We start from the raw sequence: 17,512 nt of genomic DNA, 5'->3' as shown, positions 1-17,512 counted from the left end.
CCTGGTCATCTCTTCTTGGTCTTAGAAAATCCTAACCCAGTTACCATTTTTGCACGGATACATACTTTTATTTCACTTAACATGGATGTATAGTTTTGTTTTGTGTCACCTCTGTTCTCAATTCCATTGTTTTCTCTATCTCTCGTTCTTAGGACATCATTCTCTTAATCCAACCTGAGAGTTGTTTTTCCCTCTCTGGTACATCATCTCTTTTTCCTTTATCAAGGAAGGCTGTGTCAGCCCTGTGCAGGAGCTGAAGTGAGTTTGGTAACCAAGAGGATGGTGAAACTTACTGGCTTTCCAGTGTAATTACTTAGAGGCCCTGGCTCTTCACAGTCAGGTTACTATAACAAATGAATGCATTTTTTAAAATACCCATCTTATAAGGTACAAATCAGCATTTTCTTAAAGCAATAAATGGTATTTTAAGAAGGTCATCTGAGGTTTAAATTTTTCTTTATTTTGTTACTTAAAAAACAAATACCTAAGTATATTAGTGTTAATTTTATGTGCATCATGCATTTTAGTATTTCTGTTCTTAAATAACCTAGCAAGTTTGCATTTCTGACCAATCTTTTCTATTTTGTTTTCTTTAGTTTCACGCTATGGATACATTGTATAGGCACAGCTATGATTTGAGCAGTGCAATTAGTGTCTTAGTACCACTTGGAGGACCTGTGTTATGCAGAGATGAAATGGAAGAGTGGTCAGCCTCTGAAGCTAGTTTATTTGAAGAGGCACTGGAAAAATATGGCAAAGACTTCAATGACATACGTCAAGACTTTGTAAGTAGAAGATTGCAAATAAAATGTTGGGGTGGGAATATTTTGTCTTTATTAGGAATCTAGTAAACCATTTAGCAAGCTTGTGACTTAGTAATTTTTATCTGCTCCACTTAGAATGAAGGCTGGTATTACAGAGGGAGAAGTTAATATTTGTTTTGGGAAGTAATTTTAAGACCCGAGGTCAGGAAGCTCTGAGTTCCAGGGTTAAAATATGAATAGCTTTTCTGACTATTTGCACTAAATATTTTTCTGAGCTCTGCTTTTTAAGTTTGTTGCTCTCCTTTAGACCTTTTAAATTTTTCTAGTTACCTTACTAATTGTTGAGCCTAAATTTGATGTGGACCTTTAATATGGAAACAGCCTATACCAAGCACAGTAGGAAAATTTGCTTTATAGGTTTTCAATCCTTGACTCCTCTTAATGATATGTGGTATCTTACTTGGATTTTAAATACTGGATAATCTTATCTACTATTATATACTTCCTTTTGTCTTTGTATTTATGGAATTGCTCTCTTTAATTAAGCTTATAACCTCTTTGAAATGGGGAAATTTCTATTTGAGAAGTCCATGGATAGCATTCTAGGGCAATCATCCTTTCTAGATTATCCAATTTGTGGGTATATAATTGTTCATACCAGTCTCTCGGGATCTTTTGTATACTTGCAGTATCAGTTGTAATGTCTACTCTAGTTTTCATTTCTGAATTTATTTCAGTCCTCTCTTTTTCTTGGTCTAGTTAAAGTATGTCAGTTTTGTTTATCTTTCCTGAAAAGCAACTCTTAGTTTTATTGATCTTTTCTATTGTTTTTCTGGTTTATATTTCCTTTATTTCTCCTCTGACCTTTGTTACTTCCTCCCTTCTGCTAACTGGATATACTCTCTCTTACTGCTTTTTCTTTTTTTCTTTTTTTTTTTCCACTCTAACCAGATAATTTCTAATGACCTGTCTTTGAGTTCACAGATTCTTTTTTTCTGCTTGCTCATGTCTGTTATTGATGTTCTGTATTGCATTTTTCATTTAATTTCTTATATTCTTCAGCTTTAGAATTTTTGTTTGTTTTTATGATGTCTTTCTCTATTGAGCGTCTTATTTTGTTTATTGTTTTCCTGATTTTGGAGTCTGTCTTGCGATTTCAGTTCTATCTGTATTTTCTTGTAGCTCACTGAGCTTCCTTAAAACCCTTATTTTGAAATCATTGTCAGGAAATCACAGATTTTCGTTCCTTTGGGGTCAGTTACTGGAAAATGACTGTGTTTCTTTGGGAACGTATTTTTTATCTTTCTTGTAGCCTTATGTTGGTGTTTGTACATTTGATTGAGTAGGCACCTCTCCCAGAATTTAGCGACTGGTTTTAGTGGGGAGAGACCCTCCTCCTGCAGTGGGTTTAAGGGTGCTGGAAGGGTGGGTATGATGGTGCCAGCTCTTGGGAAGGCCCAACGTCTTCAACAGCCAGTGCTTCGGGTATCTGCAGCGGCAGTGAAGGAAGGCTATTGGGGTCTTTGATGGCAAAGGCTGCTGGGGACCTCCTGATCTCTTTCTGTCCCATGGGATATATCATTGCCAAAGGAATCCCTGTTGGCATTGGACCTGGCTTTGAAATACCCTTGCCGTGGCAGTGAGCATGAGATATGAGCATGCTTGGATCGGCTACAGAGCCAGGCGTGGAGCATGGGGGCTTGCAGAGTGACAGCTTTCTGGGGTCTAGTGTGCTGGCTCGCCTGCAGTGTCCATGCAGAGATTGGAGCACATGTGGAGTGGCCATGGAATCAAGGTCTGAAGTGTGGGGGTGTGAGGAGCAGCCAGAGCTCTGGGGTCCTAGGTGTGCACAGGCTTGGAGGTCTGGGCTGGCAGCCCTGTCCTGGGGTGGGGATGCAGCAATGTCTTGTGGGAGGGGAGCAGCAGCATTTCCCTCTCGGCGAGGTCAGTATCAGCAGTGGCTGTTGGTTAGCTCAGTGGCAGAAGCTGTCCATTTCCTCTGCAGAGCGGGCTGTTGGAGTCCACACCAACAAACACTGCAGAGTCCTCTGCTGTGAACGTGGCAGGCATTCTGCAGCTGTCCTGAGGACTCTTGAGGTCCTCGGTGGCAATGGCTGCTGGGCTCCTCTGCACATCAGGCCACTAGGGACCACAGTGGCACCACTACATGGCTTATACTGATAGCCTTTACCCTTCTTTTTTGTTCATAGCTATTTCCAGATGTCTCAGCTGCCTCTACAGTGACCCTTTCTTGCCCCACTGTGTCGCCAGAGGAGCTTGCTTGACTCTTCCCATATCCTTCCTCCTAGAGCTGTTTTCATTTGTCCATAGCTGTCAGGTACAGAGACAGGTTTCTCCTACTCCTATATCTTGCTCACCACTTTCTCCTTGTTCATTTGATCTTGAGTTGTCTAGTTTATTGTCATGAAGGGGATCATAATCTCCTATTACCCTTTGAAGGTCTTTGGGATGGAGCTGTAGTGATGCCCCTCTCGCATTCCTGATACTGGTAATTTAGCTCTTTCGCTGTTCCTCATCAGTCCAGCTAGGAGTTTGTCAGTTTTATTGATCTTTGCAAAGAACCAGTTTTTTGCTTGATTGATTTTTTTGTTTCATCAATTTCTGCTTTTATGTTTGTTATTTCCTTTCTTCAGCTTGCTTTTAGGCTTAAATGTTTTGTCTTTTCCTAGTATCTTTTTAAGGTTGAAACTTCCTTGTAATGTAATCATTTGTTGGTAGTATGTGTTTGGCTGATAGTGATTTTAGCTTTTTCTCAAAACCATCTTACTGTCCTCTTTAACAAAAATGATTTTCTTTCTTTATGGAACTCATTTTTTTTCTTTTTCAGTACCCTAAAGAGGTCTCTCTGGCTTACATAGTTTTGGACAAGAAGTTCTTGTGTATGTAAATGTTTCTTTGTGCTCAAGATTTTCTCTTTACTTCTGTTTGTTTGGGTTTTTTTGTTGGTTTGTTTTGTTTTTTTAGCAATTTTACTGCTACAGTGCTCCTGGGTGTGTTTTCCTTTGTAATTATTCTGCTGAGTTTCCAAGAGCCGGGATCTGCTGTTTGTGTTAGTTTGTATGATTTATATATTTATCTATCTTCCAGTACCACTAATTCTTTTCTCGGTGATGTCCATTATACTGATACACTTGTTAAAGGAATTCTTCAAATATGATAGCATATTTTGCTAACATTTATATTTTATTTTTTATATTTTTAATCTGTTTAAATTCCCCATCTAGTCACCTGTGCTGTCTTACTTTTTTAAGGCAGCCTTAAATATATTAATATATCCTTTAATATATTAAATCTGTAGTTGGGCCAGGTTTAGATCTGGTGCTTGTTCTGTATTGGAAGGCCTAACATTTCATGTGCTGTCTTGACATTTATGAGCCTCACTGGGCCCCAAAAACTTAACTGTGAGTTCCACTGCTCTTGCTGGAGATGGCCCTCCAGCAGGAAAGGCTCCTCATCTGCTCTGTTTTACTAGCATCTCCCCGCCCCTCCTTCAGCCTTTTGGGTTTCACTTCCCTGCCAGCCCACAGAATTACTCAGAGAAGCCAGTCACCTCGTCCCATGGGAACCCTCTTCAGAACCAGGCCATACCTCACCCTCTTGTTACACAGAACCTCACTCTCCCAGCCCCTAGTGACTCACTGTGGCCCTACACGGTGTCATCGTCCCCTGGGCTGTGTGAGTAGCTGTGAGTCATAAACCACTGTCAGTCTCCTCTCTTTTGAATTTCTTTTCTTTTCTTTTTTTTTTTTTTTTAAGAAATTTCATTTATTTATCTGAGAGAGAGAGTGAGAGAGAGCATGAGAGGGGAGAAGGTCAGAGGGAGGAGAAGACTCCCCATGGAGCTGGGAACCCGATGCAGGACTCGATCCCGGGACTCTGGGATCATGACCTGAGCCGAAGGCAGTGGCTTAATCAACTGAGCCACCCAGGCACCCCTCCTGTCTTTTGTCTTCAGTGTTGTGTGTTGTACGTCTGGCCACCTGATACTGTTTTGAGGGGCGGGTCCATCCCTCCATGAAGGGGTGAATAGCAGGTGATCTGAACACCCACAGACTTCAGATTCTTAACTGGGCTTGAAGTGGGGCCTGGAATGTGGGAGGGCTTCTTCAGTATTCCTATCTCAACCTCAGCAGGCCCTGTGCTACGGGGCCTCTCTCCACATTTTGATAAGTTGTGTTTTCATTTTTGTTCCTTCAAAGGTTTTTCATTTTTCATTCTGATTCTCTTTTTGACTCATGGGTTATTTAGAGGTAAGTTTTGTGATTTTTTTTTCCATATCCTTTTGTTACTGAAGTCTAGTTTAATTCTGTTGTGATCAGAAAACATACTTCGTAAAAAAAATCAAATCTTACATTTTTGACATGTGATTGATTCGGATCCCAGTATATGTTCCATTATGGTGAATGTTCCATGTGCTCTTGAAAAGAAGAGGTATTTTGCTATTTGGTGGAATGTTCTATAAATGCTACTTAGGTCAAATTTATTGATGGTGTTATTCAAGTCTTCTGGAGCCTTACTGATTTTCTGTCTACCTGTCCTGTTATTGAGAAAGCAGTATTAAAAGTCTCTAGTTATGACTGTGAATTTTTCTGTTTTTCTTTTTCAGTTAATATAGGTTTTTGCTTTAATTATGTTGAAGCTGTCTTATTGGCTACATACATTGAGGATTGTTACCGTCTAGTGAATTGACCCTTTTATTTTTACATCATGCCTCTCCATGGTAATATTCCTTGTGGTGAAATCTGCTTTTTCTCCTGTTAATATTACCAGTTCAGTTTTATTTTATTGATTACATGGTATATCTTGTTTCCATCCCTTTATTTGTACCTTATTTATGTCCAAAGTAGGCTTTGTAAACTAAATATAGTTTAAAACCAGTCCAACAATCTCTACCTTTTACTTGGATTGTTAGACCATTTACCTTTAATATCATTATCAATAATGTAATTTTTGGTTTAAAACCAATCCTCTTACCATTAATTTTCTATTTGTCCCATTGTTCTGTTCTTCCCCCTTTTCAAAATTATTTAATTTTTTAAAAAAGATGTTATTTTACTTTAAAGGGAGAGAGCAGGGGGAAGGGCAGAGCGAGAGGGAGAGGCAAAGAATCTGAAGCAGACTCCATGCTGAGCGCCGAGCTGAATGGGGGCCTCGATCTCATGACCCTGAGATCATAACCTGAGCTGAAACCAAGAGTTAGATGCTTAACCGACTGAGCAACCTAGGTGCCCCTTTAATTATTTTTTTTATTCTAGTTTTCTCTCTTCTGGTGGCTTACCAATTAAACTTTTATTTGTTCAGTGGTTTACAATATGCATCTTTAATGTTGTACAATCTACCTTCAGTCAAATCCAGTTGGATCATATAGATTACAAGAACCATCTGGCTAGGGTACCTGGGTGGCTCAGTTGATAGAGCATGCGACTCTTGATCTTTGGGTCATGAGTTCAAGCTCCATGTTGGGTGTAGAGCTTACTTTAAAAAAAGAAAGAGAGAGAGAGAGAAAGAAAAAAAGAACCATGTGATAATACACTTCTAGTTCCTCCCTCCCATTCTTACGCCTTTTTCATCATACATTTTACTTCTGCCCATGTCCTAAATCCCACTGTGAATTATTGCTGTTTTTTCCTTTAGACAGTCAGTGATCTTTTTAAAGAGGTTTTTAAAAATATCTTTTTTCCCCATATTTATTTACATATTGTTATTTATTTTTAAAAATGTTATTATTTCTGCCCCTCTTTATTTCTTTGTGTAGATTCAAATTCCCTCACCACCAGCAGGGGCTTTCTCAGGTTTCCTGCTCTGGGCCAGTTCTTTCTGATGAACACCTGTAGGAGATCTGTGGCAAATGTGGATGGATCCCCCTGGTGTCTGGAGCGCCCATAGATGCTAAACAGTTGCCCTAGCTCACTGTTGACCTTTAGTAATTTGGTAAATTTTTGGTTGTTTTCTTCCTTGTTTTTATTTGTTATCTTTGTGTGTGTGTGAGTGTGTGCGTGCTTTTCCAAAGTAAAAATAGTTTGTGAGTCTCCTGAGTCTAGTGTTTATTCAGAGTGACTTTGGAGTTTTCAGTTCAGTTGATTGTTTTGCAACTTTAACTCTGTGGTGGGCTCAAGAATTGATGTGGTTCTGTAGATTATCTGCTTTTTTTTTTCCCCTTCTCATTTTTAGGGTGGGAATGACATTCTCTTGTGGATTTTATGTCCTAAGAAGCAGCACCTGAAATACACAAAGGAACCTGAGAAATTCAAAGTACAGAGCAGTAAAGTCTCTGTTCTTTCATGCATTCAGGTCTCTTGGCATAGAAACTCCTTTCAGCGAAGGCTATTTCCTAGCTGTTTTTATCATTTAAGCTTCAGTTGCAGATCACAAAATCACATAAGCTATTTTAAACAGAATGGGATTTAATTTTGGATAATTGCTTTTTATAGTTTTATATATATTATATATACCTAGTATCTAATATACAATTTTGGATAATTGATAGGGTTGGAGAAGTAGGCTCCAGGATGGACATCAGAACATTCCACAGAAATGGTCCAACAGGGGAGTGCCTACCTCTGCCCCACCCAGAAGTGGGAAGCTGTTGGGTTAACCTCTGTTCCCGGACTACACTACTTTAACCATGGTCTTGGGGTTAGGAAGCCTCCAGTGGAGCTGATGGCTCTGGAACAGTTTTATGTCTCTTAGCTCTGCTGCAGCTAAACAGATTCCTGTGCACCCTTCCCTCTATGCTGCTTAACTTGCTTCTGAATTTAGGTCTTCTACATCTGTTTGTAAGAAATAAATCACAATGGGGTGCCTGGGTGGCTCAGTGGGTTGTGCCTCTGCCTTCAGCTTAGGTCATGATCTCAGGGTCCTGGGATTGAGCCCCACATCGGGCTCTCTACTCAGCAGGGAGCCTTCTTCCCCCTCTCTCTCTCTCTGCCTGCCTCTCTGCCTGCTTGTGATCTCTCTCTGTGTGTTAAGTAAATAAAAATCTTTAAAAAAAAAAAAGAAAGAAAGAAATCACAAGGGAGTCTCAGAAATATAATATTTCCATTGTAGCCTTCCAGTATAGGAAAGTGAACTTGAAGGAAGTTGGAAAGCCGTAACTGAAAACAACAGAATCCATCTGAGTGAGCTAGTTAAGGAGAGAGAGATTTATTACAGGGTATGTTGCGGGCTAACGGAACCTCTAGGCGGGTCAGGGATCTAAGTTTAGATGCTTCACAGCCAGGTCTTTTGAAGCCAAGAACGAACGAACGAACGAACTAATCCTGCAATAGCAGCATCGTAGCGGAAACTCCACTACATATAGTGCCCCTACCACCAGTCTTGTCTGATTTCTGCTCCAACTTGACTCTGTCAATAAATGCCACACACTGGGGTGCCTGGCTGGCTCAATCAGAAGAAGGTGCAACTCTTGATCTCAGGGTCATGAGTTCGAGCCCCACATTGTATGTGGAGATTACTTAAATAAATAAAAAGTAAATGCCACGTGTCTAGGCCTGTCCTTTGAACACTTTACTTCCAACCTTTGTGTGAGCTAGAGCACTTTTGATTATGGATAAGAGAAACTCAGCCTCACCCAGTTTAGTATAAAGAATAAACGTATTGGTTATATTAGTCAGGGTTCCTAGTTGCTAAGTATGAAATTCGCTTAATCTAATTGAAGCAGAAACGAATATATGGTATTAGGTTCTCACAGAATCTCTGGGAAGACTAGAGAACGAGGGTTGGACACTACACTTCCAGGAAAGTGGAAATACCCGTGCCCTCCGCTGCTTGGCATCCATGATGTTAGCACGGATGACTGAAAGGTCAACACAGATACCCCAGAAGAACATATTTCAACTATCATTTTTTTAAAAAGATTTCTTTACTAATTTATTTTAAGAAAGAGAGAGAAAGAGAGCAGGGCGAGGGGCAAAGGGAGCGAATCCTCAAGTAGAGCTTGATCCTAGGACCCTGAGATCATGACTGGGGCCAAAATCAAGAGTCGGACATTCAACTGACTGAGCTACCCAGGTGCCCCTCAACCATCATTTTTGGCAGACAGTTCATTCTCCCTGCATGCAGCCTCATCCTTAAGTTGCTCATTTCTCTGTCTGGATGTCATCTTCTCAGTTTGCCTAAATATGACCCATATGTCTGCATCTTTGGTCCAGGGTATCTGGGGGAAATGTACCTTAGAGCTTTAATGAAGGCAAGCTAGATGTGGATTGGAAGTGGGTATATAGGATCTGCCATCATCCCCCACTTCGGTTCCTCAGCATCATCCTTGCCTTCCGTACATGCTTCCTTTCCTAATAGCAACTTTGAAACAATTGTAATTATCTCTGAATCATTAGAAAATGTGGTACGATTTCCTCAAATGTAATGTCACAGCATCCTTCTCTGGTTGATGTTTATTCCTCCTCTGGTCTTATTCACAACCCTGTCTTTATTGCTTATAACTTCTGCATTCAACTAAAAAGGTAAAACTACCATCAACAGATCTTATGTAAAAATAGAAAGGGAATTGGACTGCTGAAGGAAAATCGTTACACCAAGCAAGGAAGGAAATATAGATAACCTCTTTAGTCTTCCTTCCTCTGTTTCTGAAACTCACCCTGAGGTCTTTGTTGGCATTCAGAATCAAATTCCTCCACTATTCTCCCCTTCGTCCCTTAGGTGACCATTGTTCTTAACCTGGTAGGGTGACTCAAACCTTCATTTCTGAGGGTTCTGAGCCCTGGGTTAGAAGCAGTGTTTTGTGAGAATAAGTCCTTCATAAGTCTGTGGTTGGTATTGCTAGTCAATGCATTATAGGCCGAAAAGGCAAGTCATATTTGGAATAATTATCTATTCAACGAGAACAAGATGTGTGTTCATTCTAGGATGCTGAGAGTCTAATGTAACTAACATGTTACCAGGAATGGTGCCATGTTGGAAGGCCATGTACTGTGTTCCTTATAGATTGGACACGTGGAGTAATCAGATCAGATTCAGTGAGAGGACATCCATGTGGTGGTACCCATGTGTAATCTCTGTCTGATTGTCTCTGTGTCCATTTTCTTTATGTGTCCTTTGAGCAGTCATTGTTCTGGCTAGGGAAGGGGCTGGCTGATAGCCCTAGAAGATCATCTTTCCTCCTGATATTGAGAACCTCCTCTCTAGAGGGAGCCTTTGATAAGCATGGAGACACAAATATCTTCACACTTGGGCCCATCCAGAGGTATCCATTCCACAAACCTCTTTCTTAAGCCTCATTGTTACCAACCTTCTAATTGTATTCCTTTCAAGTCCCCAAGCATTGTGACAGGTAGATAACCACTGTCTGCTAGTAGGTATGGATTAGTTCCTCTGGCCAGCTTTCCTGCAGCTCAAAGTAGAAAACCCTACAGTGACTAATGTCCTCCCCTCCCAAGGATCACCCTTCTTCAGTGTGCTTCAGAGCCACTCCTGCTGGGGGCCGAAAGTCTGCAGCAGTGGAATTCCGGTCAGTGCCAATGTATCCCGCAAAGCCATCCGCCACATTCGAATTTTTTCCTCCTCACTTGACATGTCCTCGGGAACTCCTGTGAAGCCATGAGGGTTGAGAGAGGAATGATCCTGCAACAAGAGTAGACACACTGGGATGTGTTGCTTGTGCTTTTCAAGACTTGTACTTCTGGAGAGAGCGGTGGTGGTGAGCACAGCTGAGTAGGACTTAGTGGCTTAGATAAAATCCAGCTGATGATGAAGCTCAGGTTCCATAGTCACTTGGTTTCCTTTTCTCAGCCTTCCAGGTAATTGCATGCCAGGGGCTGCTTCTCAGAAGAATGGTTAGGGGATGAAGCAGTCTTAGCTTGCTTGAAGCCCTGGGGGACTGTGCCCCTGACTGTCCTGAGGTCTTGCCACATGAGGTCTTGCAATGGGCTCCTTACCCCATCCCTCAGACACTCTCCACCCCATCAGGTTGGCCTGCTGGGTCGTAGAAAACAGTACTTGCTTTAGCCGCAGTGCAGACTCCAGTGGCGCTGCAGTTTGGCCCTTTAGGGAGGCCACACTTGGAACTGCTATTGGAGTTGCCACCCCATTAAGCTGAAAAGTTTCTTCTCTTAGAACTCCATCTGTTTTCTCTTCAGAGCAAACAGGTGAGTGAAACGTGGAGGTGATGAGAATGGTGTGGATATTGTACCCGTGGGTCTCAAGCAGACCTATAGCTGCAGGGCGGTGTGGGAAGTACTGTTTTGACTCTCCAGTCCCAACGGTGCATTAGGGCAAGCTCGCTAGAAGTCTGAGAGCACTGAGTCACCTTTCCATAAGGTCTGGTGCCACAGCTAAGGAGTATGACTATCCATAGTCATTTGTTTGAAGGTTTGATCTGTTCTGTTTTACATCTTAGATGACTGACAGATTTCCCTTTACAGAGGGACTGTGGACTGTAGTCTTGGTTGTGGGTCTCATTAGTAGGAGCTCATTTGGCCAGTTTTGAGTCATCATAGGAAAATGGCAAAGGTGAGCTTCCTACCTCTCAAATACAAGCCACACTCAGCTATGCTGTCTCTCAGGGGTTTAGGTTTTTATTTCATTTACAGCAAAGTAGGTGAAAATAAAGCAGTTTTGATAAAGATGAGAACCGTTAGCCAGAGACCAAATGACAGCCAGGTGGAGCTGCATTTTTGAAAGTGTAAAGTAACTTAGGCTTAACCTATTTAAATATCGTTTCTAAAAATTGAACTTCAATCCCACCTGCAGCCCAAAAATAATTTTCCTGAGTAGGTCATGAGATATTTTCAGTCATAATGTTTATAATCTTTAATAAAATGGGAGGTGAGAAATGGAATGTGTTGTATTAGAGTCTCTGAGTGCATAGAACTTGCTTGGGATACCCTTTGCTAAAAATTAATTTTAGTTTTCTCAAACACTTCTCCTAGAATGAATCTTCCATGTGGATATTTGCCTCCTTACTTTTAAAAAGTGATTTTAAAAAGAAAGTTTCTACAGTAGCTTGTTTTCCTTTATCATGTTAAATATTTTTTCAGCTCCCTTGGAAATCGTTGACTAGCATCATTGAATATTATTACATGTGGAAAACTACTGACAGATACGTGCAGCAGGTAATTTCTTCATATTGCAACTAATACAATCGCATTAAAATGAGCTTTCTGTTCATATCTTGATATTTCTTAGCAATAGACTTAATTTTTTATTTGTTTGCTTTATCTTTTCTGTACTATTTTAAACGATATGATCTCATGTCCTTAAGATATTAAGATTTTAGTCCAAATATTTTTTTTACTTCAGAAGAACCATTACGATAAATATTTGGAAAGGCAACGGGGAAAGATGCCTCCAGAGAGGTGTTATTTTCCTTGCAGGAGCTTGGTGCTCCATCTCTTTGGGAGTGTAGCCGACGGGAATAATGACCTGAGATGTGAACAAGTCATTTTTATGGATTATTAGAAATTTAGGGGCGCCTGGGTGGCTCAGTCTGTTAAGCAAGCTGCCTTCAGCTCAGGTCATGATCCCAGGGTCCTAGGATCGAGCCCCGCAACGGCCTCCCTGCTTGGCAGGAAGCCTGCTTCTTCCTCTCTCACTCTCTCTGCTTGTGCTCCCTCTCTCATTGTCTCTCTCTCTATCAAATTAATAAATAAAATCTTTAAAAGAGTTTCTTTATTTGAGTGAGAAAGTGAGCAAGTGAGAGAGAAAGAGCACACAAGCCGGGGGGAGAGGGAGAAGTAGGCTTCCCGCCCATCAGGGAGCCTGATGCCGGGCTTGATCCCAGGACCCTGGGATCAGGACCTCAGCCGAAGGTAGCTGCTTAACAGACTGAGCCACCAGGTGCCCCTCTAAAAGTTTTAAGTTGTCCTCTTAAATGTTTTGTTTTCTCCGCACTGAGAATATGGATGAATTGCCTTATATTCTGGTTTGTATTGTTTTTGGATATCTACCATATATTGTTTGCCTTCCTTGTTTGTGTTCATTTGCGAGCAGTTTCTGGATATGATTAGGTAATCTTTTTCCCATTCCTTTTCCTACATTTGGCTCCTAATTGGCTCCTAAAATCTGATGTGGGTTAGCCAGGCTTTAAAGTATATTACATCTCTCTTAACACTTGAGGGTAAATGCTTATTTAACTGTACTTAGGGGAGTTGTTATCTCTTTCTTTCTCATGAACCTTGGAAACTAGTCATTTCTGGGAAAAAAAATTTTTATTTTAAAGGAAAGAGATTGTGTGTGTGTGTGTGTTTCTTCCAGAAGGGCAAAAAAGAAAGTATAAACTAAATTTGCAAAATAAAAATGGTTATTTCTAAATCCTGTTTATTCACCTGTGGAACAGTATAAAATGGACTTATTCACTGCTTTCTTTTTAAAATCTAAGTCTAAAATGGTATTAATACTTGCAGTTCTATACTTCAGAATCTAGAGACTTGTCTTACAAACTAACGCAGTTTGAGAATATGTACATAAAAGAAAGGCCTTTGTTAAAATGGCAATTTTTGAATGATGTTTTAATATTTCATTTTCTTATGGATTTTTTAAGACAGTGAAGTGGTCATAATTACTAGGCATTGTATGTAAAATATTTTATCTATCTTTTGGAATAGAAACGTCTAAAAGCAGCAGAAGCCGAGAGTAAACTGAAGCAAGTGTATATCCCAACTTAGTAAGTAACAGAAATCTTTTAAAATATTTCTCATAGTGTGAATTCTGTGAAAACAAAATATGTCATTTTGGTCAATTTCAGCCAAATTTGAATTTCTTTTTGTCTCTTGTTTTCTGACACTACGAAGCACGAGACTTGATTCCACTATATCACTACAGTGATTTTTTTAGAAAGAGAAATGGCCGGTGGGAGAAACCCCAGGTAGACAAAAGGATAAGAGGAAAAATGCCACATGATATACTTCTATCAGAGGGAAAGCATCAGAAAACTAACTTGTGAAACTCTATTATTTGAAACAAATGTGTTTCAGAAAGCTAGCAGCTTTTGAAACTTCTGTGTTACAGAATGGATTTGGGGGGTACCGTGTACATTGCCGTTTTGAGGTTGCTTATTTGGTTGCGGATTTTACATTGTTTGGGAGAACGGTTAAAGAAAGTAAGAACCATACTTTATAAATGTTGGAAAAATAATGAATAGGTATCAATTGTTTCACATGTCTGGTATTCTATCATCATTACCTTGGGAGCTTAGAAATCATTATCATATCAAAATGAATGCCAGTTTGCTTTTCATTTGCTACATTTTAAATGAATTACTATCTTTTTTTTTTTTTTTTTTTTGAGGTCTTTAGAGTTCCAGCAATCATTTCTTCAGGAAAACTTAGTTTATTGAGCACTGTGTAGATAGGGCTATACTAGGTTCTTTGGGGATTAAAATGAGATTTACTACAAAGTTTTATGTGCTGCTCCAAGATTTTTCTCAGTACAGTTGTTTTATACCTAGGCTTTTGTTTACTGATTTTTGATAGGATAATAGATATTTGTATATATAGGAGGCCTCGTAGACAATGAATTAAATCTTTTTTTTAATCTCAAGGCTGATAACATTTAATTTACAGGATTCATAATTTTTATTCAGAGCTGTAATGTCCCTTCTGCAGTGGTTTCCAGTATTTAGAACATTTTATATTTTATTTGAGTAATTAAGAGAAGAGCAACTCCCCAAAGAAAACAGTGTGGTGACTCATATGTCAGGTTTTAGAAGCAAGCACAGCAGCTTTCTTGTGCATTGTAGTGCTGTTACATCAAAGGGAAAGTACATCTAACCAGTTTTCACCAAGTAACCCAGAGAATTGTTTCCGTATGTTTTGCATTAAATTCGTTGGAGTCTTGATCTAAGGCAAAGACCAGCAAACTATAGTCTACAGACCAAATCTGACCTGCTACCTATTTATGTAAATAAGGTGTCATTGGAACACAGCCATACCCATTCATTTAAGTGTTATTTATATCTGCTTTCATGCTTGGATGGCAGCATTCAGAGGTTGTGACAGAAATTGTAATATCCACAGAACTGAAAATATTTAGGATGCCAGCCTGATCTAAGTGAATGATGTTTAGAGATCAAGACAGTGTCTAATCATAACTTTTAAAAAGTTATATAAATCTTCCACATAAATAGAAGGTATGAAGTTATCTTGAGTTGGATAAGAAGCTGAGTCCTTTGAAGAATTTCACAGTTAACTCTGAAATCAAGTATTTTGAAACAAATAATTAAAAATTATTTTATGTTGTCATTCGCTTGAGTCCAGCCATCTCCTGTATGCAGAGCACTCTGTTCACTACTAGAGGTAGAAAGGTTAGGAAGACAGCCTGCCTTCTAGTGTGGGGGAGGCAGATGCCAAGTCACCTTGTGTGACAAGTACTATGATGGAGAAGAACGGAATAGTTTTTATGAGAATTTGTACAGGAGAACCAGGCTCAGTTGATGCTGTCAGGAAAGATTCCTTGTGGAAGTGAGCTTGTGTGAACTCTGGAGAAGGAAGAGGAATTAACCAGGTGATGGAGGCTTTCCAGGCCAAGGAGATCCTGAGATTGGAAGGGCAGAGCAGTAGTTAAGGAGATGAGACAAAGGCATTGTAGCTGGTGTCTCTTAAAGAGAGTGGTGAGCTGTGGGAGGCTGGTATTGGTAGGGCCAGGAGTTTACCCATCTGATAAACAGTGGAAATGGATTTTAAGCAAGGAACTGTCATGATCAAATTTGTGCTTTAAGACCACTGGCTCTATTTTAGATAATGGTTTGGGGAAGGGGGGTTAATAGTGGATGTAAGGGGACCCAATTATGAAGTTCTTGGAGAAGAAAGGTGACAGCTTGACCTGGAGTTGTGATCCTGGAAATGGTACACCACTTGGATGTGACTGACTTGTGTGGAGGGGTAGAGGGGAGATGTCAAGCTAGAGGTCCAGATTTCTGGACAGCACAGCTAGGTAGATTGCTGCTTCACCAAGCTAAGAAACTAGCAGAGAAGCAGGCTAGGTCATTTTGATTTTGCTCTGTGCAAAAAGAGGTGTTGAATGTGATGTCAGAGATATTGGTCTTAAGTTCAGGGGAAAGTTTTGCTCTAAAGATACAGATTTGAGCTTCATCAGCATATAATACTGTGTTTGAAACACAGGTGAGCTTTCTTAGAGGAGTGATAAGTAAAAAGGGTCTTAGACCAAGGCTGAAGAAATTCAGGATTTATGTATCAGAAAAAGTAGAAGAGCAAGGTGAGCGCATTATCACAAAAGCTGAGAGAGGAGTGTGTTTCAGGGAGGGGAAGAGATTAGTTAGTTAATTATGTCAGATGTTGATGAAAAATAGCCTGAATTTAGCAGCGTGGCAGTGGGTCAGTGATCATCTTTAATGAAGTGGCTGAGGACTGAGTGTGAACCAAGGAACTACAGACTGTCGAGATCTGCAGCTCTGGGCAAAACTGGCTGGGAAGGTCAGTCGACGGAGTTATTTGCTTTGAGGGGTAGGTTGGAAAAGAGTAATAGAGTTTTTGAAGTAGGAGAAATATGTTTACATGACAATGAAGAGGATCCAGAAAAGAGAATCGAATGTACAAAATTCTCAAGAGGGGAGTAGGGATAGAATCTGGAATACAGACGAGGGAGGAGGGGTTCGGGCATTAGCTATAAGGACAGTTTCAAATAATGCAGCTTTAAAAACTTCTTTTGTATGTTTGTCTTAGAGTAAAAGTTTATTCAGATGGTCACATCAAAATCATCTGTCACCTGAAAATTAACCCGTAGGTACTTGGATTTGCAAAACAGATTTTAAATGATTCACATGTCTGTGTTCATTGGGTCTTTGCACACTTGTGTTCCTTTTATGATTATTACATTTAAGACCAGTGGTTCATTCAGTCAAATAACATGCAAAATTCAGTTGAACAGCTAAGGTTGTATTTGTTTTCGTTCTTTTTTTCAGGCAGCTCACCCATAAATTTGTATTAGCTCTTTTTCAACACATATATTTAGCCCTGGGTTAAATGTCAGAAATTTTCATATTTTGGGGGAAGCCTTCTGGGATTCAGTCATTTGATTTAAGGGGACATTCTTTTTATCTATATCTAGTAGATTCTTAAAAATCAGAAATATTACATACCTTTGGAAATCTTAGTCGTTATAAGTCACCACTTCTAATCATGTACATTTTCAGAAGCAAACTATAAGAAGAGAAACGCGTTCTGGCTTGTTTAAAATGTGTTTTAAAAAATGATTTGTCTTCAAAATACATTGCTGGCACAGGTTAGAAATGTAAATAATAGCCCTATTACAGAATGGGGACCTAGTGCACACGGAGGTTAAATGATTTCTTCTGGGGTGGTGGTGAGGCATCATCTAGGAGTTACAGTAACAATGCCAGAAAGAAATCTTAATTTGCTGTCAAGCCACATTTACACATTAGGCTTTCGCTGGTAAATGGAAGTGAAGAAATGGGGAGCAGTAAAGAGGAAACTCCTGAGCCAACCCTGTGTTGAGACTCCAGGTGTCTTGGTAGTTATGAACTCTCGTCATTTCAGTAGCCGTGGGGAGGTAGCGTATGTCTGCATTTAGTCATTCAGCATTCATTGCTAGCAAATGGCTGACTAGTTTATTTTGCCTGGTTTCGTCTAGCAGATAGACAGGAAAGCTCCTCTAGAATGAAAGCACCTTGAGATTAGGCACTTTGTTTACTAGGCACTGAATAAATAGGTTTAATAAATTCTTAGTTTATTTGAGAACATGTCGTGTACACCTGTGTAGTATTCTAGGGCATGGCTTTAATAAGCACGGGAGTTAGC

General features: G+C 39.9%; 1 protein-coding gene across 1 annotated transcript in view; it reads left to right on the top strand.

The window, feature by feature from the left end:
- MTA3 (metastasis associated 1 family member 3) overlaps window positions 1-17,512 on the top strand; it is a gene marked incomplete at its 5' end in the record, with an annotated part of 159,497 nt that overhangs the window by 110,182 nt on the left and 31,803 nt on the right. The window contains 3 exons of the mRNA XM_080814128.1: window positions 597-785; window positions 11,777-11,851; window positions 13,343-13,401. Coding sequence (XP_080670254.1) covers window positions 597-785; window positions 11,777-11,851; window positions 13,343-13,401 — 323 coding nt within the window. The remainder of the gene's footprint in view (window positions 1-596; window positions 786-11,776; window positions 11,852-13,342; window positions 13,402-17,512) is intronic.

The sequence above is a fragment of the Martes martes genome (assembly GCF_963455335.1).
Source record: "Martes martes genome assembly, chromosome: 9".
Classification (NCBI taxonomy): Eukaryota; Metazoa; Chordata; class Mammalia; order Carnivora; family Mustelidae; genus Martes; species Martes martes.
This window is presented reverse-complemented; position numbering and strand designations above follow the sequence as displayed.